We start from the raw sequence: 20207 nt of genomic DNA on the forward strand, positions 1-20207 counted from the left end.
GAAATGTCCTACTACTATGGAGATAAAACATCCTGTATGAGGATATTTTAAAGCTCAGTGTACCTTCCCCCACCTCACCCCAGCCTGGGGGCTATTCAGAGAATTATAAAAGACAAAAAAAAAACCCTCTGTATACATTCTGCCCAGCAAATTCATTTCATCTCTCCACTGTAGTTGCATGAACCCTGTGTTACTGTGCTAAGCGCTTGGTTTCAGTCATTTGTGGTTGTGTTGTTATAAGTGCAGAATTGGCCTGGAGATAAGTGTGCCTGGCTGTTCTAGCCACCTAGTTGTGAACAGTGTGTGCATATCTCTTAGGCTGTGGCGTGGGTACTTGGGATCCTCATCTTCATCTGATAACTCTGTTACTAGGGCATCATCATTACAAACTCGTAGCCTGGAATCCATATCTTGGAGACACTTCGTGGTTTGCCTTTATGTCAGCATTTACAAACTGCCTTCTTTGTCCCTCTTGTCTCCCTCTTGAATTCCATCAGATATCATTCTCTTCTGGAACTGGGTGAGAAGCGTAAAGGCATGTTGGAGAAGAGTTGCAAGAAGTTTATGTTGTTCCGTGAAGCAAATGAACTACAGCAATGGATCAATGAGAAGGAAGCCGCTCTGACAAGTGAGGAGGTCGGCGCAGACTTGGAGCAGGTTGAGGTGCTCCAGAAGAAGTTTGATGACTTCCAGAAGGTATGGGCAGTCTTAGAGCTCAGCTGAAAATTTATTTAAAGATTTTAGTCTCTTGATTTTTTTTTTTTTTTTTTTTTGAGATGGATTCTCGCTGTCATCCAAACTGGAGTGCAGTGGTATGACTTCAGCTCACTGCACCCTCTGCCTCCTGGGTTCAAGCGATTCCCATGCCCTAGCCTCCTAAGTATCTGGGATTACAGGTGCCCGCCACCATGTCCTGCTAATTTTTGTGTTTTTAGTAGAGACAGTGTTTCACCATGTTGGCCAGGCCGGCCTCAAACTCCTAACTTCAGGTGATACACCCGCCTCAGCCTCCAAAGTACTGGGATTATAGGCATGAGCTTCTGCGCCCGGCGGGAGTCTCTTGATTTCTGACTGCAAATTACTGGAATGCAAATTACATAGATTATATTCCATCATCTATGTAGCTATTTTTTTTTTCCAATTTTTTTTTTCTTTTGAGACGGAGTCACGCTTTCGTCGCCCAGGCTTGAAGTTCATTGGCACGATCTCAGTTCACTGCAACCTTCTCCTCCCAGGTTCAAGCAGTTCTCCTGTCTCAGCCTCCCGAGTAGCTGGGACTGCAGGGGCTCGCCACCATGCCTGGCTAGTTTTTGTATTTTTAGTAGAGATGAGGTTTCACCATATTGGTCAGGCTGGTCTCAAACTGCTGACCTCAGGTGATCCACCTGCCTCGGTCTCCCAAAGTGCTGGGATTACAGGCGTGAGCCACCGCACCCGGCCTCAGTTTTTTTTTTTAAGACAGAGTCTCACTGTATTGCCCAGGCTGGAGTGCAGTGGCTCGATCTCAGGTCACTGCAGCTTCGCCTCCCAGGCTCAAGTGATTCTCATGCCTCAGCCACCCGAGTAGCTGGGATTACAGGTACGCACGACCACGTCTGGCAAATTTTTGTATTTTTAGTACAGCCGGGGTTTTACCGTGTTGGCCAGCCTGGTCTTGAATTCCTGGCCTCAAGTGATCCGCCCACCTCAGCTTGACCCAAAGTGAGCTACCACGCCTGGCCTGTGTAGCTATTTTTAAAAGACTTTAATTGAAACCTTTTTGGACTAGTTTAGTTTTAAGGAAGGATATACTTTTTCTCTACATGTTGTTATAAGAACTTTTCTAAGCCTAAACTACAATAGATGTGAATGTACTCTTTTTTTTTTAAATTGGGGTAAATTCACAAAGCTAACCATTTTAAAGTGTACAATTCAGTGGTATTGAGTACATTCACAATGTTGTGCAACCACCATCTCTAGTTCTGAAACATTTGCATCACTTCAGAAGAAAACCACATATCTATCAAGCATTCATTTGCCATTCTCCCTAACCCCAGTGGCCCACGTAGCCACTCATCTCCTGCTTGCCTCCATATTTACCTATTCTGGACAATTTATATAAATGGAATCACGTTATGTGACTTTTTGTGACTGGCTTCTTTTGTTTATGTTTTCTTTCTTTTATTTATTTATTTTTGAGACAAGGTAGCATTCTGTTGCCCAGGCTGGAGTGCAGTGGCCCAGTCTCAGCTTACTGCAGCCTCCGCTTCCTGGGCTCAAGTGATCCTCCTGTCTCAGCCTCCTGAGTAGTTGGGACTATAGCTATGTACCACTATGCTCAGCTAATTTTTGTATTTTTTGTAGAGACAAGGTTTCGCCATGTTGCCCAGTCTGGTCTCGAACTCCTGAGCTCAGGCTGTCTGCCCACCTTGCCCTCCCAAAGTGCTGGGATTACAGGTGTGAGCCACTGCACCTGGCCCATAATGTTTTCAAGTTTCATCCTTTTTGTAGCACATGTCAGTACTCCATTCCTTTTTATAGCTGAATAATATTTGACTGGCACACTACACATTGTTTATCCATTCCACCACTTAAAAGTATTTTTTTTTTTTTTTTTTTTTTTTTGAGATGGAGTCTCGCTCTGTCGCCCAGGCTGGAGTGCAGTGGCCAGATCTCAGCTCATTGCAAGCTCCGCCTCCCGGGTTTACGCCATTCTCCGGCCTCAGCCTCCCGAGTAGCTGGGACTACAGGCGCCCGCCACCTCGCCCGGCTAGTTTTTGTAGTTTTTAGTAGAGACGGAGTTTCACCGGGTCAGCCAGGATGGTCTCGATCTCCTGACCTGGTGATCCGCCCATCTCGGCCTCCCATAGTGCTGGGATTCACTTAAAAGTATTCTTACAAAAAATTCAAATGAGGAGGAAGAGCTTCTATCTCCTATAGTAACTGTGCATTAAAATTTTATCTCGTTTTTACTTATTTTTTAGAGATAGGGTCTCACTGTCTCGCACAGGCTAGAGTGCAGTGGGATGATTGTAGCTCACTGTAACCTTGAACTCCTGTGCTCAAGTGATCCTCCCACCTCAGCCACCCGTAAAGCTGGGACTATGGACGTAGGCTACCACATCCATTATTTATTTATTTATTTATTTTTTTTTTTGAGACGGAGTCTCGCTCTGTCGCCCAGGCTGGAGTGCAGTGGCCGGATCTCGGCTCACTGCAAGCTCCGCCTCCCGGGTTTACGCCATTCTCCTGCCTCAGCCTCCCGAGTAGCTGGGACTACAGGCGCCCGCCACCTCGCCCGGCTAGTTTTTTTTGTATTTTTTTAGTAGAGACAGGGTTTCACCGTGTTAGCCAGGATGGTCTCGATCTCCAGACCTCGTGATCCGCCCATCTCGGCCTCCCAAAGTGCTGGGATTACAGGCTTGAGCCACTGCGCCCTGCCTCACATCCATTATCATAATAGAAAAAAATTTTTCTGGCCGAGCCCAGCGGCGCATGCCTGTAATCTCAGCACTTTGGGAGGCTGAGGCAGGCGGATCACTGGAGGTCAGGAGTTCAAGACCAGCCTGGCCAACGTGGTAAAACCCCATCTTTGCTGAAAATACAAAAAGTAGCTGGGCATGGTAGTGCCTGGCTGTAGTCCCAGCTACATAGGAGGCTGAGGCACGAAGGTCACTTGAACCCAGGAGGCGGAGGTTGCAGTGAGCCGTGATCATGCCACTGCACTCCAGCCTGGGCAACAGAGTCAGACTGAGTCTCATTAGAAGAAAAAAAAAAGAAAAAAAAAATTTCTGTAGAGATTGGGGTCTGGTTATTTGCCCCAAGCTGGTCTTGAACTCCTTAAGCAATCCTCCTGCTTTGGCCTCCCAAAGTCCTGGGATTAAAGGTGTGAGCCACCACACCTGGCCTCTTCACATTTTAAAAACATTGTTTTGAAACCAAAAAGAGGTTTTAAAAAAGTCTCTATTTGATAAAAATATTTGCTGGGCATAGTGGTGTGTGCCTGTAGTCCAAGCTACTGAGAAGACTGAGGTAGGAGGATTGCTTGAGCCTGGGAGGTAGAGGCTGCAGATGATTGCAATACTCCACTCCAGCCTGGGTGACAGCGAGACCCTGTCTCCAAAAAAACAAAAAAACTCCAGTTAATGAAGTAAATTCGAGTCCAATAATTATCTGAGGGCTGGGAAAACCAATCCATAGGGATACCTGTTGAACAGATCCTTACAGCTTTTTTTCTTTGTTTTGTTTCTGTTTTGTTTTGAGACAGAGTCTTGCTCTGTTGCCCAGGATGGAGTGCAGTGGTGCGATTTCGGCTCACTGCAACCTCTGCCCCCCAACTCCCGCCACCTGTTCAAGAGATTCTCCTGCCTCAGCCTCCCGATTAGCTGGGATTACAGGCGCCTGCCACTGTGCCCGGCTAATTTTTGTATTTTTATTAGAGACGGGGTTTCACCATCTTGGCCTGGCTGGTCTTGAACTCCTGACCTTGTGATCCACCTTGGCCTTCCAAAGTGTTGGGATTACAGGCGTGAGCCACCGCACCCGGCCTTTTTGTTTTGTTTTGTTTTTGAGATGGAGTTTCACTCTTCTTGCCCAGGCTGGAGTGCAATGGTGCGATCTCAGCTCACCGCAACCTCTGCCTCCCAAGATCAAGCGATTCTCCTGCCTCAGCCTCCCAAGTAGCTGGGATTACAGGCAAAGGCCCCCACACCCAGCTAATTTTGTACTTTTAGTAGAGAAAGGGTTTCTCCATGTTGGTTAGGCTGGTCTTGAACTCCCGACCTCAGGTGATCCGCCCACCTTGGCCTCCCAAGGTGCTGGGATTACAGGCGTAAGGCACCATACCTGGCCATAGCTTATTTTTTTAATCCCTTTTTTTAAAATAGGCCCTTGTAGAAGACTCCTTATAGTTTCAAGCCATAGTTTGTGATGTCTCCTTTGACTTTGGCTTGCTATTTTGGGTTTTAGTTATTATGGCTTTTGCTTTAAAGGACCTGAAGGCCAATGAGTCACGGTTGAAGGACATTAACAAGGTAGCTGAAGACCTGGAGTCTGAAGGTCTTATGGCAGAGGAGGTGCAGGCTGTGCAACAACAGGTAGGTGTCTCCATCTTGGAGTGAGGCTCTGTTGCTGTAAGGATGCAGCTTTGTTCTTCCTATGTCTGTCATAGCCCAACCAGCAGTGTTTCATAGCACAGAACTGTGGCTTGACTGTAGGTCAGGTCCTCTATGTGACCAAAACCATTTTGATTAACTTCTTTATATCAATATCCCTCATCTCTATTTGGTTCTGGGGGGTCTTCTGTCTTCTCCGTAAGTCCATTAAATATTTAATGTTTATATAGCCATTAACTAATGGTAATTTCATAAGTTCCTCAAAGAAAAGGTTTATGTATGAATACTTGAAGTTCTGCTGGACATTTGGACTGGCATTTCCATTTGTCTTTTTGGAATTCTCTCCTGTGTTTCCAGGTTTGACCATAATGAGTATTCTTGAGAGATGTGTATTTCTTCTAACAATAAAACTGGTTTCTCTCTCTCCTTGTAGGAAGTGTATGGTATGATGCCCAGGGTAAGTTTCGGGTACTGTGTGTGGATCTTGAACATGAGAAGGGTTTAAACTTTGGTAAGAATATCCAGTCCAAGAACTTCATCAGAATTGCTGTTCCTTAACCTCCGATGCCTTTTGTGTGTAAAGATTTGTGGAAAACACCAAAAATTGATTTCTTTTTTTTTGAGACAGAGTCTCACTCTGTCACCCAGACTAGAGTGCAGTGGTGTGATCTTGGCTCACTGCAACCTCCACCTCCCAGGTTCAAGCGATTCTCCCATCTCAGCTTCCTGAGTAGCTGGAATTCCAGGCATGTGGCATCACACCCAGCTAATTTTTGTATTTTTAGTACAGACGGGGTTTCACCATGTTGTCCAGGCTAGTCTCGAACTCCCAACCTCAGGTGATCCGCCCACGTCAGCTTCCCAGAGTGCTGGGATTACAGACGTGAGCCACCACTTCTGGCCCAGAAATTGATTTCTATTTACCATTCTTCAAAAGACAAAAAAAAGTTGGGTTTTTTTGTTTGTTTTGTTTGTAAGTGATAGGGTCTTGCTTTGTTGTCCAGACTGGAGGTCAGTGGCTTTTCACAGCTACAGTTATAGCCTACTGCAGCCTCGAACTCCTGGCCTCAAGCAATCCTCCCACTTCAATCTCCCAATTATCTAGGACAACAGGCATGCAACACAAAGCGCAGCTCTTTAAAAAAAAAAAAAAAAAAAAAAGTCTTTATCTCTTCAGTTTTCTAAAACTACTTCTTTTTTTTTTTTTTTTTTTTTTTTTTGAGACGGAGTCTCGCTCTGTCGCCCAGGCTGGAGTGCAGTGGCCGGATCTCAGCTCGCTGCAAGCTCCGCCTCCCGGGTTCACGCCATTCTCCGGCCTCAGCCTCCTGAGTAGCTGGGACTACAGGCGCCCGCCACCTCGCCCGGCTAGTTTTTTGTATTTCTTAATAGAGACGGGGTTTCACCGTGTTAGCCAGGATGGTCTCGATCTCCTGACCTCGTGATCCGCCCGTCTCGGCCTCCCAAAGTGCTGGGATTACAGGCTTGAGCCACCGCGCCCGGCCCTAAAACTTCTTCTATAGCTATCTTTAGGTTTGTTTATTATCCCTTTGCAGACAATCTTATGAGTACAACATAAAAGTTGGTGGTTTTCTTATTAAATTTCTTTATTCTCTCCATTTCTTCTACTGGATAAAAAGTTGGAATTTGTCTCTCCTGTTTGTTGGCTTAATTTTTCTTAACTAGCCTTGAAGTTTGTTACCAGCCAAACTATGGAGGGAGAATGCTGTTTTGATTAGTGTATTAATATCTGGGATCTCCCCTGGGGGAAACTAGAGTCATTAACTGGAAAGGTCAGGTGCTTTGTTGTTTCATGCTCAATTGCATGGCTGCCTAAATTACTCTTTCTCTGAATAGGATGAAACTGATCCCAAGACAGCCTCCCCGTGGAAGGTAAGGACTCTTTTGCAAATTATTGTTTTCAGGAGTTTTGTGAGAGCATGAAATATGTTGTGTCCTTTTCTGGTGTGCCTTTCTCTGAATATTCAGCTTGTCTGAAGTCTTTAGTCATTTCTGGACTTGTTTGGGGTGGTTTCTTTCTGAATCCGTTATCTCTTAAAATGTGATGCTTAATATACAAAAGCAGAGTGTCTACGTCAAATGCTCAGTACAGTTAGGTTGCATTGATTACCCATGTTGGTGCAGCATATGCTGCAGCAGGGAGCACTGTGTGGTTGGCAGGGTCCCACCAGTAAGAGGCAGTCCAAAGGGAAATGACGTGAACACAAGAACAACTGCACCCGTAAAGGAGGGCAGGCCTTCATTCACCATCTGCTTGGCCTCTATCCTGTGGCCCAAGAAAGGCTTCAGAGATGCCCAGTGCAGAGATGTAAAGGGAGGAATGAGATGTTTCCCCACTACAGTAGACATTTTTCTGGACAAATCCAGGTGTGAATATGGCTTAACCAGAATGGGCCATCCCAGACCAAGAATACAGGGGAAACGGTGTTTGTTTTGTTTGTTTGTTTGTTTGTGATGGAGTCTTGCCCTGTCAGCCAGGCTGGAGTGTGGTGGCGCAATCTCCGCTCACTGCAACCTCTGCCTCCCTAGTTCAAGCAATTCTCCTGCCTCAGCCTCCCAAGTAGCTGGGACTACAGGCATGTGCCACCATGCCTGGCTAATTTTTGTGTTTTTAGTAGAGACAGGGTTTCGCCATGTTGGCCAGGGTAGTCTTTAACTCCTGACCACAGGTGATCCACCCGCCTCAGCCTTCCGAAGTGTTGAGATTACAGGCCTGAGCCACAGCGCCCAGCCGGGGAGAAGGTTTTTTTTGTTTTTGTTTTTTGTTGTTTTTTTTGAGACGGAGTCTAGCTCTGTTGCCCAGGCTGGAATGCAGTGGCATGATCTGAGCTCGCTGCAACCTCTGCTTCCCAGATTCAAGCAATCCTCCTTCCTCAGCTCCCCCTAGTAGCTGGGATTACAGGCATGCACCACCATGCCTGCTAATTTTTGCATTTTCAGAAGAGTTAGGGTTTCGCCACATTGGCCAGGCTGGTCTCAAACTCCTGACCTCAGGTGATCCGCCCACCTCGGCCTCCCAAAGTGTTGGGATTACTGGCCCGGCTGAGGTTTTTTATGTGATACATTTATAGCTGTGATTGTGTAACTGGTTGCGTGTGTCTCAGTTCTAGCATCTTCCCTCCTGACCCAGCTCTTCAGGAATACATCACTTAAGTTACAGGCAAGTTAGAGAGCAGATTCTGACTTTATAAAAGTAGATCTTTTGGCTAGGTGTGGTGGCTCACACCTATAATCCCAGCATTGCGGGAGGCTGAGACAGGTGGATGAGCCCAGGAATTGGAGACCAGCCTGGGCAACATGGCGAAACCCCAGCTCTACAAAAAACAAAACAAAACAAAAAAAAGTTTTAAAAAGAAAAAAGAAAGTAGGTCTTCTCCTCGTTAGTACAGTGGTGAGTTGACAAGCAGATAAAAAAAAAGTAAACTTTTTAAAAGTGTATCCCCAGAAATATGAAGAAAGCATGAAAACCTTAAAACAAAAAGCCTCCCCCCAACAACCCTTCCATGTCCACCTTTGAACCCGCTCAGTCACCTTGTCTGACCTCTCCTGAGGACCTAGGCTGAGAGGGATCTGTGTCTTGTGGCCTCCTTCCCTGACTGGCTCTGACTATCCTCCTTGTTAAGTAGGTTTCTAATTGGGCCAGGCATGGGGGGTATACTTTTCCTTCTATTCAGCTTTCTCTCCTTTTCTCACTCTTCGCTTTTCTTACATAGCAAAACTTGATCATTGATTATATGAATGGGCAACAGCCTTACTTACGCCCTCAGCAGAATGTTTCTGATAACATAAGTATTCTTTCAGAAGTTTATTTTAGATACCTTTATAAATCCCAGTACCTCTTACTGGAGACAGTGGGTCCACCTTCTGACTCCTATAAACACACCAGTTGAAAATGTCACCTAGGGATGCCATGAGGACGTCTGCATCCAAGCTCAGCCATCTTGGCCTCCTTTTTTTTTTTTTTTTTTTTTTTTTTGTGAGACAGAGTCTTGCTCTTTCCCCCAGGCTGGAATGCAGTGGCGTGATCTCAGCTCACTGCAACCTCTGCCTCCTGGGTTCAAGCAGTTCTCCCGCCTCAGCCTCCTGTGTAGCTGGGATTACAGGCACCCGCCACCATGCCCAGCTAATTTTTATATTTTTGGTAGAGACGGGGTTTCACCATGTTGGCCAGGCTGGTCTTGATCTCCTAACCTCAGGTGATCCACCCGCCTTGGCCTCCCAAAGTGCTGGGATTACAGTCGTGAGCCACCATGCCCTGCCTCTTGTTCTTTACTCAAAGGGTTGTGAGCATTGTAACCTGGGCCAATTTGAGTTTCTTTCCAGTGAATTGGATGGACTGTAAGATCCTAAGGGACTTTATTTATTTGTTTTTATTTAATTTTATTTATTTATTTATTTTTGAGACGGAGTCTTGCTCTGTTGCCCAGGCTGGAGTGCAGTGGCACAATCTCAGCTCACTGCAACCTCTGCCTCCCAGGTTCAAGCAATTCTCCTGCCTCAGCCTCCTAAGTAGCTGGGATTACAGGCTCACACCACTGTGCCCAGCTAATTTTTGTATTTTTAGTGGAGACAGGGTTTCACCATGTTGGTCAGGCTGGTCTCAAACTCGTGACCTCAGGTGATCTACCCACCTCGGCCTCCGGAAGTGCTGGGATTACAGGCGTGAGCCACCGTGCCTAGCCCTAAGGGACTTTAGATTTTTAGAAGGATCTATATTGTTGACAGCTATATTGTTGAAATGTACATTGTTGAAAGCTAATTCACTGCTTTATTTTTTCCCTCTGGTAAAGCCGTTGCCCTTCAATGGGGATACTGTTAAAAAGAACACCAACCCAATAACTATAATTAGAAATGAAAGTGATTATTAGTGCTCCTGACTGTTAAATAGTCTCAGCTGCCAGCATTTGTTAAATTAGGGTTTGTTTTTTTTTTTGTTTTTTTTTGTTTTTTTTTTGTTTTTTGTTTTTTGTTTTTTTTGAGACTGAGTCTGGCTCTGTCGCCCAGGCTGGAGTGCAGTGGCGGGATCTCAGCTCACTGCAAGCTCCGCCTCCCGGGTTCACGCCATTCTCCTGCCTCAGCCTCCCGAGTAGCTGGGACCACAGGCGCCCGCCACTTCGCCCGGCTAGTTTTTTGTATTTTTTAGTAGAGACGGGGTTTCACCGTGTTAGCCAGGATGGTCTCGATCTCCTGACCTCGTGATCCGCCCGTCTCGGCCTCCCAAAGTGCTGGGATTACAGGCTTGAGCCACCGCGCCCGGCTGTTTTTTTTTTTCTGGAATATTCTCCTGTAGTATAGACAAGAAAATGATATTAATCATTAGTCTTTTAGGTATGTTTCTGTCCAGCTAGCTGCTAGAATTGTGATTTTTACCATTCTCTTTTCACTCTTCATCAGATAAAATTAATTACTGAGCTGAGTCTAATTGTGCATTTTGGGTATTTTCATGACCTTCTAGTAGTTGACGCTTCTACTGATGTCTCTGTTAAGAGTGTTGCCAGTATCCCTTTAAGGTAATTTGGGTTGATCACAGGGACCTAGTCAATGACACTTGCAGCTCAGATCTCTAATTGCCAGGCACTTGATTAGTTTTGCCTTCTGCTTTCCTCCCTACCTAGTCTGCTCGTCTGATGGTTCACACCGTGGCCACCTTTAATTCCATCAAGGTAAGAAGCAGTGACCAGCTCCCCTAATCTCCCCTGGTTTTCTCCACTATCTTCCTTCCCTGTCTACAGTAGAGCTCTTGTTCTTGTCAACCGGGTGAACTGTGACATATCTCACTCTCCTGGGTCCAAGCATGTCCTAAGTAAACATCAGCATGCTCATGGTCGCTGGGTAGCTTGGTGGCTTTCCTGTCAAGAGCCCACCAGGGAAGGCAGCAAGCCTTCCCTCTGATTTCCAGTAGGTCAGGGAGCTAGAAGGAGCACAGTCTCAGGAAAGCAGTGAGTGGCTCCCTTGCCACCTGCAGTGCGAGGTCCTGTAGCATACTGGCTCTTCCCAGGCCTGCTGTGGCCTGTGAAGCTGCTGGTCAGGTGTTGGGAGGCAGCGAGCGCTGGGATTTCTCCACTCAGCTGTGACTTAGGAAGCAGTTGCTAACTGCCAGGCCCCAGGCTAGGAGATGAGAGTAAGGAAGAGTCAGCTATGTCTCCTGCTGCCTCAGAGGGGATGCCTAGGTCAGGTGTTTGTGGGTGTTGAAGCTGTCAGGCACAGCTAGTTTTGGCTTGCCTCTGACTGGAATGTTGTATACTAATTTATTCAGCGAGGAAGGTTGGAAACAGGAAATTATATGTGCCCTAGCATCTCCTTCAAGCAAAGTCATTTTCCCAAAGTCTGACTGGGAGCATGACGAGACGCGGTGCAATGGAGCTGATGTTTTGCTGTCCTGCAGGAGCTGAATGAGCGCTGGCGGTCCCTACAGCAACTGGCCGAGGAACGGAGCCAGCTCTTGGGCAGTGCCCATGAAGTACAGAGGTTCCACAGGTGAGGGGTCAACCCTGGGCTGGGAGAGGGAGAAACAGGTGACTGCTAGTTCCTGACAGCCCCCAAGCTTGCTGAGTGAGATCCTATAGGAACGACTGGCTCTTGTTGATGTTTACATCTGTCACAGGGTGGATGCTCAGTAAATCCTGCTAAGTGAATTATTTTGCTTTTTAGCGTTATTGGTGGTAGCCACAGACAAATATACAAATGTCAGCTAAATAAATTTTCTTAGGCCAGGCCTGGTGGCTCATGCCTATAATCCCAGCACTTTGGGAGGCCAAGGCAGGCAGCTCACCTGAGGTCAGGAGTTTGAGACCAGCCTGACCAACATGGGGAAAACCCACCTCTACTAAATATAAAAAAATAACTGGGCGTGGTGGCAAGTGCCTGTAATCCTAGCTACTTGGTAGGCTGAGGCAGGAGAATCGCTTGAACCCGGTGGGGGTGGAGGTTGCAGTGAGCCAAGATTGTGCATTGTGCTCCAGCCTAAGTGACAAGAATGAAACTCCGTCTCAATAAATAAATAAATAAATAAAATTTTTTTAGAGTCTGTCCTGTAATCAAGGCAATTGTACTCAGCATTTCTTAACGTAAATGTGTCTCCCCTTTAGAGATGCTGATGAAACCAAAGAATGGATTGAAGAGAAGAATCAAGCTCTAAACACAGACAATTATGGACATGATCTCGCCAGTGTGCAGGCCCTGCAACGCAAGCATGAGGGCTTTGAGAGGGACCTTGCAGCTCTCGGTGACAAGGTGAGAGGACCCAAAGTTATCTTCTGGCATTTTTGCCCCAGAAAGAGAAGTCTTCTGTTCTGCAGAGCACACCCCCTTACTGCAAGCTCATTCACCACTTTGTTCCCATAGGTAAACTCCCTTGGTGAAACAGCAGAGCGCCTGATCCAGTCCCATCCCGAGTCAGCAGAGGACCTCCAGGAAAAGTGCACAGAGTTAAACCAGGCCTGGAGCAGCCTGGGGAAACGTGCAGATCAGCGCAAGGCGAAGTTGGGCGACTCCCACGACCTGCAGCGCTTTCTTAGCGATTTCCGGTACGGAGCCATGTTCACTCAGACCTCTGGAACATAGAGCCTTCTTTGCAGGGGTCATTTTTATTGTGAAAGTAGCACATGCTCATCTGGGTACAATGGCTCACACCTATAATCCAGCACTTTGGGAGGCCGAGGCAAGCGGATCGCTTGAACTCAGGAGTCGGAGACCAGCCTGGGATACATGGCAAAACACTTTGGCTATTGTAAAATTTTAAATTTTAATTTAAGAATTAAAAACCTCCGGGCACAGTGGCTCATGCCTGTAATCCCAGCACTTTGGGGAGACCAAGGCGGGTGGATCACCTGAGGTCAAGAGTTCAAGACCAGCCTAGCCAACATGGCGAAACCATGTTTTTACTAAAAGTACAAAAATTACCTGGGCATGGTGGCAGACACCTGTAATCCCAGCTACTCAGGAGGCTGAGGCAGGAGAATCACTTGAATCTGAGAGGCGGAGGTTGCAATGAGCCGAGATCGTGCCACTGCATTCCAGTCCGGGTGACAAGAGTGAGACTGAATCTCAAAAAAAAAAAGAAAAAATTAAAAACAGAAAAAAGTAGTACGTAATCAATGTAAAATAGTCAAACTACTGAATTCCAGATTGTTAAAAATAATTCTCCACAGCCAGGCATGGTAGCTCACGTCTGTAATCTCAGCACTTTGGGAAGCCAAGGCAGGTGGATCACGAGGTCAGGAGTTCAAGACCAGCCTGGCCAACATGGTGAAACCCCATCTGTACTAAAAATACAAACATTAGCTAGGCATGGTGGCACGCACCTGTAATTCCAGCTGCTCGGGAGGCTGAGGCAGGAGAATCACTTGAACCCGGGAGGCGGAGGTTGCAGTGAGCTGAGACCGTACCACTGCACTCTAGCCTGGGCGATGGAGCAAGACTGCCTCAAAAAAAGAAAAAACAAGTCTCTGCTTTCCTATCCAAGTACAGGCGTACTCCCTCTCATCCCCTTGCCGTATGACATTATATTTTTCCCTAGACATATATATATGTGTGTCTCTTGTTGCCCAGGCTGGAGTGCAATGGCACAATCTTGGCTCATTGCAACCTCCGCCTCCCGGATTCAAGAGATTATCCTGCCTCAGCCTCCCGAGTAGCTGGGATCACAGGCATGCACCACCAAGCCCGGCTAATTTTGTATTTTTTTTTCAGTAGAGATGGGGTTTCTCCATGTTGTCCAGGCTGGTCTTGAACTCCTGACCTCAGGTGATCCACCCACCTCAGCCTCCCAAAGTGCTGGGATTATAGGCGTGAGCCACCATGTCCGGCCTTTTTTTTTTTTTTTGAGACAGAATTCAGCTCTGTTGCCCAGGCTGGAGTGCAGTGGCCCAATCATTGCTCACCGCACCCTCAACTTCCCAGGCTCAAGTGATCCTTCTGCATCAGCTTCCCATGTAGCTGGTACCATAGGCATGTACCACCACACCTGGCTAGTTTTTAAAGTTTTAGTAGAGACTAGGTCTCACTGTGTTGCCCAGGCTGGTCTCAAATTCCTGGGCTCAAATGATCCTCTCGCCTCAGCCTCCCAAAGTGCTGAGATTTCAAGCATGAGCCACTTCACCTGGCCTGTGTCTTACCTGGCATTAATGTCATTAGGACACTAGGCCAGTTGTCTTAAAATGTCCTGCAATCTTGTACCTCTGCCTATTTAATGACTACACAGCAATCCACTGGATGGGCGATTTATGACTTGTTCAACAGTAGCCATTGAGGACAGACACTTATTTTGTCTTTTTTTGTGCTCTTTAACAGTATTATTTTACACACACACTTGCACACTTGTGGTGCTTGTATCTGTTAGCTGGGGCATCTCCCCTGCTGCAGTGGGAGTAGGCAGATGCTGCTTTCTTTCACAGGCCTCTGGGAGGAGGTCCCAGTTGGCAGTTAGTTTTCTTTTTCTTTTTATTGAGGTAAGGGCCACACAACATATAATTAACCACTTTAAAATGTGCAATCCATGACATTTAATGGATTCACAGTGTTCTGCAGCCACTCCTCTCTAGCTTTGAAACATTTTCATTGCCCTAGAATAACATCCCTTAACTAATCACCCCCTCTTCTCTCTTCCCCACCCACTCGGAATCCTTTATCTGCTTTCTGTGTGCATGGATTTGCCTCTTTTGGACATATCATATAAAAGGAATCATACCATATCTGACCTTACACACTCAGTTTTGTGCCCTTGTGCTTGCACAGCTGTGAGAAACTGGATCAAATGCATGCACAGGCCTAGGGCTTCAAGGGTTAATCCTAAAGAAAGGCTTTTTCTTTTTTTTAGAGACAAGATTTCACCACATTGCCCAAGCTGGTCTGGAATTTGTGAGCTCAAGTGATCCTCCTGCCTCAGCCTCCCAAAGTGCTAGGATTACGGGCGTGAGCCACCATGCCTGGCCAACAAAGGCTTTTTCATTTGAAGCTATCAAAGACTTAATTGTAGCTAGAACTTGTTATTCTGGAGGGTGAAAAGATCTTAATTATAAACTTACTGACTTTTCCTCCAAGAAATTCGGACTTTTAAAAAAATAACTCAACAATGGCTGGGCACAGTGGCTCATGCCTGTAATCCCAGCACGTTGGGAGGCCGAGGCGGGTGGATCACAAGGTCAGGAGATCGAGACCATTCTGGCTAACACGGTGAAACCCCGTCTTTACTAAAAATACAAAAACATTAGCCAGGCACGGTGGCAGATGCCTGTAGTCCCAGCTACTCGGGAGGCTGAGGCAGGAGAGTGGCGTGAACCCGGGAGGCAGAGGCGGAGCTTGCAGTGAGCCAAGATTGCACTACTGCACTCCAGCCTGGGCGACAGAGTGAGACTCCGTCTCAAAAAAAAAAAACACCTCAAGAAGAACAAGAAGTTTTGAAACACTTTGCCCAAAGACCTAGCCTCATTCAGTAGATTAAATTAATCCAAGATAACTTTCTGAGGCAAGAATTACGTCATTCCCTGTTTTCCTGGGCAGAAGATCTCCTTACCAGGTAATATAATAGCTATTTTTCTGGGGTTCTGGTTTCCAGGGACCTCATGTCTTGGATCAATGGAATACGGGGGTTGGTGTCCTCAGATGAGCTAGCCAAGGATGTCACCGGAGCTGAGGCGTTGCTGGAGCGACACCAGGTAGGTGGACCTGCCTGCTGAATAGCAAAGACGTGACTGCTCTGCAGGGCCCTGGAGGGCCTCATTCCCTCCTTTTGTGGTGAGTCGATAGTTGACATCAGAGTGGGCATCTGCTGCCAGTTACCTAATCCCTTCCCTCCTTTTGGCAGGAACACCGGACAGAAATCGATGCCAGGGCTGGCACTTTCCAGGCATTTGAGCAGTTTGGACAGCAGCTGTTGGCTCATGGACACTATGCCAGCCCTGAGATCAAGCAGAAACTTGATATTCTTGACCAGGAGCGTGCAGACCTGGAGAAGGCCTGGGTTCAGCGCAGGATGATGCTGGATCAGTGCCTTGAATTGCAGGTATGTGTGCTCCTGCTTTCTGACCAAGCGTTTCCTTGCTGAAGAGCCTCATTTTCTTACCTGCCTCTTGCCCTCTCTAAAGCTGTTCCATCGGGACTGTGAGCAAGCTGAGAACTGGATGGCTGCCCGGGAGGCTTTCTTGAATACCGAAGACAAAGGAGACTCACTGGACAGCGTAGAGGCTCTGATCAAAAAACATGAAGACTTTGACAAAGCAATTAATGTCCAGGTGAGGCCTCTGGACCATGGAGTCAGTGTCTGGATTTTTCCTCATTGACATCTGTTTCTTGGCTTATAGAGTCACTGTTATATCTCCAAGGAATACCTGCATTGTCTAAGAAAAATGTGTACATAAATAATCTTTAAAACTTATAGATTCTGATATTTCTGAGATTTTAATAATGGGGATGCCACAGGAAAAAAAAATTTTATTATCAAAGGGAGGAAAAACAAATGTGTAGGTAGGTAAAGGAATACATGAACAAACAACAAGGAAGATGTAAGACTCTTTGATTTATAAGTCACTTTGCTGTAAATCTGATAGCATTTTCCTATTATTAAGCTTAATTTTGTTCTGTTCTGATATTCTAACACCTGCCCCACCTGAGTGACCTGGAGACTTCTTGAGTTAAACTATACTCTAGTAATGACTGAAATCAAGCTTGCTTTTGGCGTTTTACACTCTTGCTTCTAAAGTGTCAGTGTATTCTGATCCTGCCACCAGCTAGTTCTCAGTCACCCAAAATAACTGTCCTTTTCTCAAGACCGGCAATCCAGGCAGGGCCCAGCTGCAGGCCCACCTTGACCTCACACCTTTGTTTTCTGACAGGAAGAGAAGATTGCTGCTCTGCAGGCCTTTGCCGACCAGCTCATCGCTGCCGGCCATTATGCCAAGGGAGACATTTCTAGCCGGCGCAATGAGGTCTTGGACAGGTGGGTGTCCTGTGGCACTGACATAGTCACCAGCCCTGAGAGGATACATCCCCTCATATGAAGGCCCAGTCCTGTTCTATCTCCCCACTTCCTTCTCCACGGTAAGATATGTTCTTGTTGGATCTCATGGTTTCACTCTTTCAGGTGGCGACGTCTGAAAGCCCAGATGATTGAGAAAAGGTCAAAGCTAGGAGAATCTCAAACCCTCCAACAGTTCAGCCGGGATGTGGATGAGATTGAGGCTTGGATCAGTGAAAAATTGCAGACAGCGAGTGATGAGTCATACAAGGATCCCACCAACATCCAGGTAAGCTGAAGTGACTGGGTGTTGGTCTTGATGTAGCCTTATGTTATTGAGTAGATTTTGTTAAAGCATTTATAAAACAAACTCCTTGCACCCATGGGAAGTCAGTGAAAAATGTTTTAGTAAGTCAAGCCAGTGGGAAAGCCCTACTCACGTTTCAGAGCCATTTAAAATTCGCCTTCCTCATTTGTCTCCATTAAAACCATTTCTGCTGTAGTCTATAGAATCCCCTTTCTATTACTTTAATATATTCTATTAAAGTCTATAGAATCCCCTTTCTATTACTGTTCCCAAATGCTGAGCTTCCCCGGGGAAGTATGACAAAATGAGTTTCTATTTAATAGCTGATATGTGTGTCCACATCAGTGTACTGAACTCTTATTCTTTTAATCTATTTTTGTAGCTTTCCAAGCTGCTGGTAAGTTTTTAATTTTTTTAAGAGTTGTAGTTAAATGAGCTCCAGTATTTGTGTTCCTCTGCATAGATTATTGTTATTGTGGTCACACAGTCTGCTGGTGTCTCTTCATCCTTTTCATTTCTAATCATCCATTACACTCCATTCAAGTGTCCCTGTGGGATGTGGCTTTCTCTGTTGTAATTAGCCTGCAACGCCTTACTCCCCCCTCTCTCCCCCAGTTTATCACTTAGGCAAATTCTGTACAGTGTTTGATTTGCGGGGCAGTAGTTGACCACTTTCTTTCAAGGAGTGCTTCCTTTTGAAGATGGAATATCAGCTTCAGCTTTTTCTGTGTAGACCTTGGCTGAGACTTGCTATGAGCTCATGGTGTTCAGTGGCCCAGGCGAGGGAGGCCAGTCTGGTGTGAGGGTTTTAATGCATAGCCACTCAGGCATCCAGAGGTGCCAGTCAGGACAGGAACAGCTAGAGAACTGTAGAGAGACGTATGATCTATTAATACTTACAAATCTTCAAGGAATACAAATGAGAAGTTAAGATAAAAGCAGACATTACTCAACAGGTAGTGAAAGGAGACTTCTCAGTTAACATGTAGCTCAAAGTTGCTTAAGCGGGTGGAAAAAATGAAGATAGAGAAGAGAATAAATGGAATTTGAACCAAAGAGTGATCAGAACAAGGAACAGAAGAAGAAAGGAATGGGACTTTTGTCAGGATAGCTGAGTGTTTGAGACCCTTTTTGTTCTTGCCTTTGGGATCAGGCAGTGAGAGAACGTAACAAGGATATTTCATGTTAGTGTTGAATTGAGCCAGATGGCTCCATCCTTTGACAGTTGCTGCCTCTGAAATGAAACATTTGATGCAGAATTCCCCAACACTACTGCCTTTTAGTAGTTGTTTTTTTCCCCCCAAATAACACTCTCCCCTGAGACTCTGCATTTCTCACCCAGCCAATTGTTTTTCCCAGAATTGTGGCACAGCTGCTATGTCCTTGCAATTGTCTCTTGTAGCATTTCAGTACCTTCTGTTTCTTTATGGATTCATAAAAACCGTATCAGGCACCCAGGATCAGGAGCCCATCCTTCTTGTAGCCCTTTCGTTTCCCAGAAAATAAATTCCTTCTTGCAGTCAAGCCTGGGTTCTGACAGTATCCCAGTGTTTTGATTAATGACAGCTACCAAAAGATAAATCAACAAAGCCAATGTCTGTAGTAGCTGTAGATTTCTCCTCTGTCAACAGAGGGATAAGACTGACCATCAAATATTATTTTGCTAGTTAATACAATTTATGTTATGAATTTTGCTTAATGGTGATTTCTGCTTTAGATGATGAAACGTCCGTATGTATCTCATTCATTAGAGCCTGTCTCCAAAAAGGAGAAAGCCATGGATGGAAATTGATGTACAAGCAGATTCAAAACTGAAGTTGGCCATTGCCATCTTCTGGAAAGTGCTAGAAAGTGTTTAATTCTAGGGCTTCACTCCCAAATAACTAGCATAGCTACTTCAAGAATTGATTTTTTGGCCGAGCTTGGTGGCTCATGCTTGTAATGCCAGAACTTTGAGAGGCCAGTGCGGCTCAATTGCTTGAGCTCAGGAAACCCCATCTCTACAAAAAATAGAAAAATTAGCCAGGTGTGGTGGCATGCACCCATGAGGCTAAGGTAGGAGGATTGCTTGAGCTCAAGAGGTTGAAGCTGCAGTGAGCTGAGACTGCGCCATTGCACTCCAGCCTGGGCAACTGAGCAAGACCCTGTCTCAAAAATAAGGACTTCCAACTCATCTACTCCTGAGCTAGTACATTTCCTTTCTCCTTTGTTAACTCCCCAAGAGATGAACCCTAAAATATTTCATACAAATTCCAATTGCCTTCTGTAAAAAACGTTGGCATTTACCCCAGTTATTTATGTTTGCTGCCACTCCCTCCCACTGAGAACCCCTTCCCTCCTAAAAAGACATAACCTAGCAGGAACTGGTTTGGAAAAAAAAAAATTTTGGTATTTTTAGAGCAAGCACCAGAAGCACCAGGCTTTTGAAGCAGAGCTGCATGCCAATGCTGACCGGATCCGTGGGGTTATCGACATGGGCAACTCCCTCATTGAACGTGGAGCCTGTGCCGGCAGTGAGGATGCTGTCAAGGTATGGCCCACCAGCTCCCGGTGCCCGGGGAAGAACATGAGCAGCGTCACTATCAACGTGATATAATAACTTGGATATACAGTCTTAAGAAATTAAATGGATTGGCCGGGCGCGGTGGCTCAAGCCTGTAATCCCAGCACTTTGGGAGGCCGAGACAGGCGGATCACGAGGTCAGGAGATCGAGACTAGCCTGGCTAACACGGTGAAACCCCGTCTCTATTAAAAACATACAAAAAACTAGCCGGGCGAGGTGGCGGGCGCCTGTAGTCCCAGCTACTGGGGAGGCTGAGGCAGGAGAATGGCGTA

At 46.1% G+C, this 20207-nt stretch overlaps 1 protein-coding gene across 14 annotated transcripts in view; it reads left to right on the forward strand.

Annotated features, from left to right (window-relative positions):
- SPTAN1 (spectrin alpha, non-erythrocytic 1) overlaps positions 1-20207 on the forward strand; it is an 85740-nt gene that overhangs the window by 42809 nt on the left and 22724 nt on the right. For 9 of the 14 annotated variants that reach the window (XM_009188084.4, XM_009188089.4, XM_009188080.4 and 6 more), the window contains 15 exons: positions 498-696; positions 4971-5075; positions 5527-5550; positions 6948-6983; positions 10727-10774; positions 11497-11588; positions 12200-12344; positions 12456-12637; positions 15667-15766; positions 15916-16113; positions 16196-16342; positions 16943-17046; positions 17191-17353; positions 17754-17768; positions 19770-19901. In XM_009188084.4, the coding sequence (XP_009186348.1) occupies positions 498-696; positions 4971-5075; positions 5527-5550; positions 6948-6983; positions 10727-10774; positions 11497-11588; positions 12200-12344; positions 12456-12637; positions 15667-15766; positions 15916-16113; positions 16196-16342; positions 16943-17046; positions 17191-17353; positions 17754-17768; positions 19770-19901 (1690 nt within the window). The remainder of the gene's footprint in view (positions 1-497; positions 697-4970; positions 5076-5526; positions 5551-6947; positions 6984-10726; positions 10775-11496; positions 11589-12199; positions 12345-12455; positions 12638-15666; positions 15767-15915; positions 16114-16195; positions 16343-16942; positions 17047-17190; positions 17354-17753; positions 17769-19769; positions 19902-20207) is intronic. The other 5 variants (XM_009188081.4, XM_009188087.4, XM_009188091.4 and 2 more) reach the window with 1 other exon arrangement.

Source organism: Papio anubis, chromosome 13 (assembly GCF_008728515.1).
Source record: "Papio anubis isolate 15944 chromosome 13, Panubis1.0, whole genome shotgun sequence".
In the NCBI taxonomy this organism is placed as follows: domain Eukaryota; kingdom Metazoa; phylum Chordata; class Mammalia; order Primates; family Cercopithecidae; genus Papio; species Papio anubis.